Genomic DNA, 8,994 nt, shown 5'->3' with positions numbered 1-8,994 from the left:
TCCCGTCGGATTGCTTCGGCTGTGGGGATGAAGACGACAACTCCCATGATTCCACACTCAGTCGCGGCGTCATCAAACTACGCCTTTGTTTCTGTTTGTTTTGAATACGCGCCCTCTAGCGGCAAAAAATTACATATTGTGCCTTTAATTGAAAAAAAAGTTGATATTGGCCCATAACAATATTGTTACCAAACTACTGTGTAGTAACTAATATTTACCATTACACATAAACTGTTACACTTTACACTCATAAACTGTACTTTATGAGATCATAATCTAAACCTAAAAGTCTACAGAGCATGCTCAGTTTTGGCATTTCATACCTTGAAGGCATTGACGAAAGCAATTAAGTCACTTGGAAGATTTTGTGCAAAGCTCAGCTTGCTCCTGTAAGATCAAACAGAGACAACAGTACAGATAAGGATCCAGTGAAAAGGATCAAATGTAAACCTAATTCAGATAACCAATGAAGTGTATGTGGGATGAAAGTTAAACCTACCTGTACCCAGCCAACTGCTGCAGTGATGGCATGGCAAAGAAACTCTTCAGAGAGAGAGACGCAGCTGAAAGACAGTTTATATATTTTTAGTAGGGCTGGTACGCGATTAAATTTTTTTATCTAATTAATTACATGATGTGGCGATTAATTAATCGCACATCAAATTTGGCTGAGAAATTACTCCCAAAAGATAATTTAAAGTCATTGTTGTGTAAAGCATCAAACAGACATTAAAAAAAGTAGCTTCAGCAAGAAATATTTTGTTTGATGAAATGTATTACATATACTCTTTTGGACCATGAGGGTGAGTAAATGACACAATTGTCATTTTTGGGTGGGTGAACTATACCTTATACAGACAACAATATTAACTTCTTACCTACTGAACTGCTGTATAAGATCAGTATCACATTTGCACTTGTGTGATATTGCACTTAGCCTACTGCTCGTGTGATATTGCTTAACAATATGATGCAAATATGAGCCAAAAACTCAAACAGGGGCATTTTTGCCCCATATCTTGAATTTTAGGGACATTCTATCTACATTCTCTAGGCTCCATCATGCAGTGAGTTGCCCTGCCTCATATTTGTCATCAATCAACTGTATTAAATGTCAGATGACCCTCATAGGTCTGTTAATTTTAACGCGTTATTTTTCACCGTATTTTAAATTACCAGCCCTAATTTTTAGCATTTTTTTACATTTCATGGCAACTTGGTACAACCTGACATTATATAATTGATATACAGATATTTTCACACACACCAATACGCAAAATGTTATACCAATGATAAGACACTCCTCCAGACAGCCGAACACATGTCCAAAAACAATCAGCTTGCCCAGCTGCAGATCCACAGGCAGGTGCGCCAACACACGACCCAGAAATGTCAACTCGCCATCAAATTGCCTCTGACTGTTGCTCTGCACAGAAAGAGCTCCAATCTACACACACACACACAGGTCAGGGTTATTAATTATAGTTAACTAAAATGTAAATTAAGAACATGTATTATTAAAATAAAGCTGAAATAAAATACTATATAAATATTAGATGAAAATTATAAATGAAATCTAAAATGAAAGCTGAGAACATAAAAGAGTAGCTAATTATTTAAATGTATATACATTTAAAACTTATACAAAAAACTTATATATGGCGCGTCTGCCATAATACATCATGTAATTTTAACGTCAGGTTGGAAGTTCAACATTAATCAGTCAAAACTGTTCAAATTAGCAACCAACTATCAAGCAGTAACCAACAACCACTAAGCTTCATTGACCTGTTTGAGCTGCAGGACAGTTCTTTCGATGTCATTTAGGTTGGGTGGTGTGAGGGCTGTGGAGAGAACTGAGCGGGGATCGCCCATATCCAACAACTTCACCTTCAACAAGGTACTGGCCAATGGTGATCGCTGCAAATCAATACACAGTGCCATAACCAACTTAGAAAGACTTCATAATTAAAAAATGATTATTGCTGAAGATCTTCCAAGCCTTGCTGCCACTGATTGATGCAATTGCTCCCCTACCAGCATCTCTGGAATTGTGAAATCCGGAATCTCATGCTCCCAGAAATGTCTGCTCACCAATCTGTAACAGAAGCCTTTAGACACCCGTCCAGCACGACCTGAGAAGATGCACAGGAAGAGACGCAAATAGACCGCATTTCAGAAAACCCAAGAACCAAGTAAATCTGTGCTGTTGAACACCAGCCCTCATATGCAGCACCTCGACGCTGGTTGCAACTGGTCTTGGATGCCCAGGTGATTCGAAGGCATCTGTAATTGGTCTCCTTATCGCAAACCAACTGACGCACAAGGCAGAAGTCAATCACTGCATAACACACACAAAATAATGCATAAGTTATACTTATTACTGTGAGATGACCTCAAGAACTCACACAAGGTGTAAAAATAAACACCCACCATATTTAACGTCAGGCACAGTGACAGAACTCTCAGCGATGTTTGTGGAGAGAATAATCTGTGAATACAAAGAGCAGAAATTTATACCATTCTTTTATACCAATACATTCTTCAAACACTCTAAACATACAAGTAAGAGACTTTGGCTTCACTGTAAATTTTACCTTCCGGTATCCAGGTATAGGAACCAGGAACACTCCATTTTGCTCCTCTAAAGTGACAGTTGAGTGAAGAGGATATACCTGCAACCTGTGAGCAAAAAAACACACATTAACACATTTATACACAAGCACACTTGTTTAAACACACTACACACAGACGTACCTCTTGCGCACAAGTTTTGCAAGGGCGTCCTTCATATATTGTATTTCAGCAAGCCCAGGCAGAAAGACAAGCACACTGCCTCTCTCTGGATGAGTAGCACTTCCAGTTTGCTCAGAGCACCTACTTCACACAAACACACACTCTATTAAGTTTTAATTACTTAAAATATGATTTTTAATCCTTACACATACAACAAAGATATAAAGCATTTCATTCAAAATATTAAATATAGTTACATTCAAAGGTTTGGAGTCAGTGTTTAAAAAAGAAAAGAAATTAACACTTTTAATATTTAGAAATACAGCATCAAAGGGGTCCTATTATGCTTTTTCACTTTTTCAACTGTAGTTAGTCTGTAAAGTTGCTGTTTGAGAAAAAAAAAGATTTAGAAAGTTACAAATCTCAAAGTCCACTCCAAAGGGAGGTATTTCGTTTTTAAAAAAATCCCTTTTCAAGAACTACAACGAACGGCTCGTTTGGACTACAGCGTTTGTTTTCCGGGCTTTGTGATATCACAAAGCGGCCTATTAGAATATCATTAAAAATAATTCCCGCCTACAGAAGTTCGAATGGTTGGGGGGTGGGGAGGGGCGAGGTTGTGAACTATTCGAGCCGTTCATGCCAGACTGGGGAGAGAGGTGTTGTAATAATGTAAAATATGTGAAAAATACAACCTAGTATGAGAGCATGTTCTAGTACACCCCCAAAACAAAATCAAGACTTTGTAAAAGAGCATAATAGGACCCCTTTAAATTAGTCAGAAGTGACAGTTTACAATGTTACAAAAATTTGTTCAAATAAATGTTCTATATCTATACATCAAAGAATCCTGAAAAAATGTATCAGTTTCCAATAAAATATTAAGCAGCACAACTTTTTCAACAATGATTTAAAAAAAAATTTTTTATTTAGCACCCAATCAGCATATTAGAATGGTTTCTGAAAGATCATGTGACACTGAAGGCTAGGGTAATGGCTGCTGAAAATTAAACTTTGCCATAACAGGAATAAATTACATTTTAAAGGGGTCATATGATGCGATTTCAAGTTTTCCTTTCTCTTTGGAGTGTTACAAGCTGATTGTGCATAGATAAGATCCCTGAAGTTGCAAAGACTAAAGTCTCAAAACCAAAGAGATATTCTTTATCAAAGTTAAGACTGCCACGCCCCCCTAAAACGGCTCGTTCTAACACGCCCCCACATATCTACCTCACTATGTGGAAATATTTGCATAATGCGGCCCAAATGTGCACGCAAAAAAGAAGGCGTGGTTTCAGTAACCGCAGTTAGTGTTGAAGCAGCCATGTCAGGGAGACGCTGTGTGTTTCTAGAGAAATCTGTGTGTGTGTGTGCACGCGCGCGTGTGTGCTTTAAAAAAGCATCATATGACCCCTTTAAAATATATTAAAATAGAAAAGTTATTTTAATTGTAATAATATTTCGCACTACTACCGTTTTACTTTATTTTGATCATGCAGCCTTGGCAAGACATTTTTTTTTTTTTTTCAAAATCTTAACCAAAACTTTTGAACAGTATGTGTGTCTCATTGTGATCCCTGACCTTTGATCTTTAGCCTCCATCTCATCAAAGCTCTGGATAAGAGAGATGGCAACATTATACATCTCCTCTGTGATACAAGGGTCGACTGGGAAGGTTAGGTCCACCTGACACATACACACACACTTATATAAGGAATTTAAACAGAAAATGTCAAAATATAGCATATTTTATGCTTCCTATACATTGACTCCAAGAGGTAGGATGGTTTTGAGCTCATCCAGGTAGAACTCTTCAATGGCGTATGGGGCTCCTTCCACCTCAAACACGTATGCTGGATTCATCTGATTGCGGATCGGAGTACCAAAATACTCTGCAAACTCTGCACAGTTTATGGTGGCTGACATCAGAATGACCTACAGAATGAGAGGTGGGATAAATGGGATAAATAAAGAAAAGGTAAAAACCAGGGTTTTTCCTGCATAGAGAATTATGAGGCGGCGGCCACCTCCACCAAATTTTGTGCCGCCTCAGGCAGGCAGTCACGTGCAAGCATCACTGAACAATGTCCATTAGAGCTTTTAGTTAATATTTGGAAAATGCTGATATTTTTTATACAAGTTTACTTGATATTTCTTTACATAGAATCATCATTTCTATTCATTTTCCACTGATTTACGCAATCTGATGAGCATTAACTCAAATTACGCGATCATCTCTGTATGAATGAATGGCAGAGACGCGTGGTTTCATTTACTACACACATACTGACACTCGCGGTGATTTCAGCGTCTGCCGTCTCACTAAATGAGAACAAACACATAAACAACATCTCCAGAACTGCTCTGAGAGCCACTTCATGAGTATTTTACCATTTAATTTGAGTAAAACTAGCGTCATATCATATACACACAGAACTGTAAAGGTATTCACGGCAACCCGTCAAAATAAAAGTCCGGTTTAACTTGAAGAAATATTACTATTGTTCATTAGAATGTACATATTGCTACTACTAAAATGATTACAATTTTTTTTTTTAAGTAATGATCATACAACATTTCTTCCATGTTTTAATTTTAATAGTAAATATCCTTTGTTTGCCAAAATAAATAAATAAAGTTTGATTTTCAATCATTTAAAAATAGGCTAAATGAAATTTGTTTTATGCCTTCATTTGATAACCAGATAGCCTACACAACACAGAATTTCTGAGGAAAAAAGAAACATTTCATACGGCTATTTTAAGAATAATTTTGAATAAATTAAGTTGTTTTTATGCATTCAAATAATTAGACATGCTAAAACACAGAATTAGGTAACAATAAAACATATGGTGGAAAAAAAATAAAACATTTCATAGGGCCCTAAACATGTCATTTTTGTTAAACTTTTAATAAACTATTGTGAAGCTGTATAAGTTTCATGATTTTATTTAATTAGATAGAATTAGAATTACATAATAAAATGTAATTTAACCATTAAAAAGGATTCCAGAAAAATTAGAACGGAAAAAATAGAATCTGGGAAAAAATAAAATAAAACGGAACTTGGGAAAAAATAAATCAGATTTTATAGGGGCCTATATTTAACACACGATTATGATAGTATATGGTTTGTATGTTATTTTCATTAGATTTGGGGTATTTTCATAACAATAAAGAATGTTTACATGAGAAAAGCCAAGCTGGTGCAACTATTAGCTTAGTATAAAAACTACAAATAACTTATTTCAACAACATTATATTACCAAAATCCACATTAGACCGCAATCTTAAGTTATTACAAACAATCAATGCTGGTTTGAAGTGAGATTTGAGTAAAAGCTTACTATTAATTTTATAAAAAGTCTTAGCTTGATGCTAATGTTAGCTCTAATGCACCTGTTACCCTGCTGCTATTGCATTTCATGACGTAGTCTACCAGAAGAATTCTCGTAAGGTTGTAAGAAAATGTTTTGTTTTCTAGAAAGACACTCTACGTGGATTATTGTATATTGGATCAAAGCGATGTGGACCAGGAAGTGTATTCATGAAGTGTTTAACAACCTAATGTTATGTTTATGTTCACCTATCCTACAAAAGGGCTTTTAGCTGTTATATTGCATTTCATTTAATGTTCAACAGGTTTGTTTTTGTAATTGTCATTTTTTTCAATCATAAAATTATTACAACACCTACAATACGTTGCGTGTAAAAAGTGTTTGTTTCAGCCATTTGAAGGGTGGTACATTGTGTGCACATGATCAGGATGGTACCACCTCCGCCTCATTTTGAGCCAGGAAAAACCCTGAAAACTACAGTGTAAAATCTGATTCTGTGAATTAAAGTATGTGCGCTGAACAAACCTTGACATATCTGGAATTGGTCCGCAGCAGTTTTCTGACAACCAGCAACAGGAAGTCAAGTTCTTCTGTTCTCTCATGGACCTGAACCAGGTTAAAATACAAACAATTAAGTCTACATGCCATTGTTTTCATTTAAATTGATTTTTATTTTAAAATTCAACTTTTTCTATAGTAGCATATTTGTTTCACTGCAAGATTCACATTGGTATCATTCAATTTCACCAGTATGGCATAATTTCAAGTACTGAACTTTTGGAATTGTGAATATCACTAGCCTGATAAGTGTACATACTGTTTTTATAAATGTACACTATCGCTCAAAAGTTTAGGATCAGTGACATTTTTTTCTTCTTTTTTTTTTTAAAGAAATTAATTATTCAGCAAGGATGCATGAAATTGATCATAAAGTCTTTTACATTGTTACAAAATGTCTATTTCAAATAAATGCTGTTCTTTTTAACTTTCTACTCATCAAAAATCCTGAAAAATGCATCACGGTTTCCACAAAAATGTTAAACAGAGCAAAATTGTTTTCAACATAAGTAATAAGAAATGTTTCTTGAGCAGCAAACCAGCATTTTTTAAAGTTATATTTATGGGCTTTTTGTGCCTTTTATTTTGAGAGGACAGTGGAGAGATGACTGTTTTAGTGTATATTTGATCAAATAAATGTGGTTTAAATGTGGCAGTAGTCTATGTCTATAAATTGCAGATTGTGTATCTACCTCATCTATGAAGATGTGAGAGTACTCTGTGAGTGTTTTGGCTGACACTAATTTCTGCAGTAAGACTCCTGTGGTCACATAAATCAGCTTGGTGTGCTCTGTGGCCATCTTCTCTAAACCCACCTGGAGACAGAGAAAAAGACATTAAATAAATGTATATATATTAAGTGAGTCTAGTAGCTTATGCTTAGAATAAAAAAATCTGCCTATTTTATAGGTTTGGTTTTATGGGAAAGGAATTTGTTTTAGTTCTAATGCTCACAACCGATACATAGTCCCCCCCCTACATTAGTGTTTTGGCTGACACTAATTTCTGCAGTAAGACTCCTGTGGTCACATAAATCAGCTTGGTGTGCTCTGTGGCCATCTTCTCTAAACCCACCTGGAGACAGAGAAAAAGACATTAAATAAATGTATATATATTAAGTGAGTCTAGTAGCTTATGCTTAGAATAAAAAAATCTGCCTATTTTATAGGTTTGGTTTTATGGGAAAGGAATTTGTTTTAGTTCTAATGCTCACAACCGATACATAGTCCCCCCCCTACATTTTTTTTTTTTTTTGATAATCCACACTTGGGATGTACAACACAATATGGAAAAAAAAAAGACCGGTTACTATTTCAGTTTTATCATTAATTTTTTCCCATTCAAGATATTGATTCTATTCACACTTTTGAGGTAAAGAGATTCTACTCCATGCATCTCACACCTGATACCCCACCAAGCTGCCCAGGGTGCATTTGCGTTCACGTGCCACCCAGCGGGCAATGCTGGTGGCGCCAATTTTGCGTGGCTGAGTAACAACCAGGTTACAGGGCGTCTTTTTTTCGGCATAGTGATCCAAAATGAACTGTGGCAGCTGGGTGGTTTTACCACTGCCGGTCGCTCCACGAATGATGATCACGGAGTTATTCTCAATCAGAGAGACCAACTACACAAACACAAAGAGGGATTGATATACAGTGCTGCTTGAAAGTTTGTGAACCCTTTAGAATTGTCTATATTTCTGCATAAATATGACCCAAAACATAATTAGATTTTCACAATCCTGAAAGTAGACAAAGAGAATCCAATCAAACAAAGGAGACAAAAATATACTTTGTCATTTATTTATTGAGAAAAATTGTCCGGTGTTAAATATTTGTGAGTGGCAAAAGTATGTGAATCTTTGCTTTCAGTATCTGGTGTGACCCCCTTTTGCAGCAATAACTGCAAGTAACGTTTCTTGGAACTGCTGATTAGTCCTGCACAACGGCTTGTAGGAATTTTAGCCCCTTCCTCAGTACAGAACCACTTCAACTCTGTATTGTTGGTGGGTTTCCTCCTATGCTTGCTTCAGGTTCTTCCACAATTCTCGGACAGATGTCCTGACATTTTCCTTCAGAATTTGCTGGTATAATTCAGAATTCATTGTTCCATCAATGATGGCAAGCCGTCTTGGACCAGATGCAGCAAAACAGACCCAAACCATGATAATACCACCACCACCACCATGTTTCACAGACGGGATAAGGTTCTTATGCTGGAATGCAGTTTTTTCTCCATACAGAACACTGCTCATTTAAACCAAAATGTTCTATTTTGGTCTCATCCATCCACAAAACATTTCTCCAGTATTCCTCTGGCTTGTCGACATGATCTTTAGCAAACTGCAGATGGGCAGCAATGT

At 36.2% G+C, this 8,994-nt stretch overlaps 1 protein-coding gene across 1 annotated transcript in view; it reads right to left on the bottom strand.

The window, feature by feature from the left end:
• Positions 1-8,994, bottom strand: part of tdrd9 (tudor domain containing 9) — a 35,515-nt gene that overhangs the window by 19,852 nt on the left and 6,669 nt on the right. The window contains exons 5-18 of the mRNA XM_016460777.1: positions 8,035-8,256; positions 7,325-7,447; positions 6,600-6,680; positions 4,501-4,671; positions 4,319-4,422; positions 2,758-2,877; positions 2,598-2,682; positions 2,434-2,491; positions 2,237-2,341; positions 2,038-2,135; positions 1,789-1,920; positions 1,288-1,447; positions 500-563; positions 324-387 (exon numbers count right to left, since the gene is read on the bottom strand). Coding sequence (XP_016316263.1) covers positions 324-387; positions 500-563; positions 1,288-1,447; positions 1,789-1,920; positions 2,038-2,135; positions 2,237-2,341; positions 2,434-2,491; positions 2,598-2,682; positions 2,758-2,877; positions 4,319-4,422; positions 4,501-4,671; positions 6,600-6,680; positions 7,325-7,447; positions 8,035-8,256 — 1,587 coding nt within the window. The remainder of the gene's footprint in view (positions 1-323; positions 388-499; positions 564-1,287; positions 1,448-1,788; positions 1,921-2,037; positions 2,136-2,236; positions 2,342-2,433; positions 2,492-2,597; positions 2,683-2,757; positions 2,878-4,318; positions 4,423-4,500; positions 4,672-6,599; positions 6,681-7,324; positions 7,448-8,034; positions 8,257-8,994) is intronic.

Source organism: Sinocyclocheilus anshuiensis, unplaced genomic scaffold (genome assembly GCF_001515605.1).
Source record: "Sinocyclocheilus anshuiensis isolate Anshui unplaced genomic scaffold, SAMN03320099.WGS_v1.1 scaffold72, whole genome shotgun sequence".
NCBI classification, from domain to species: Eukaryota; Metazoa; Chordata; class Actinopteri; order Cypriniformes; family Cyprinidae; genus Sinocyclocheilus; species Sinocyclocheilus anshuiensis.
Note: the sequence above shows the minus strand (reverse complement) of the source record. Positions and strands in the feature narration are given on the sequence as shown.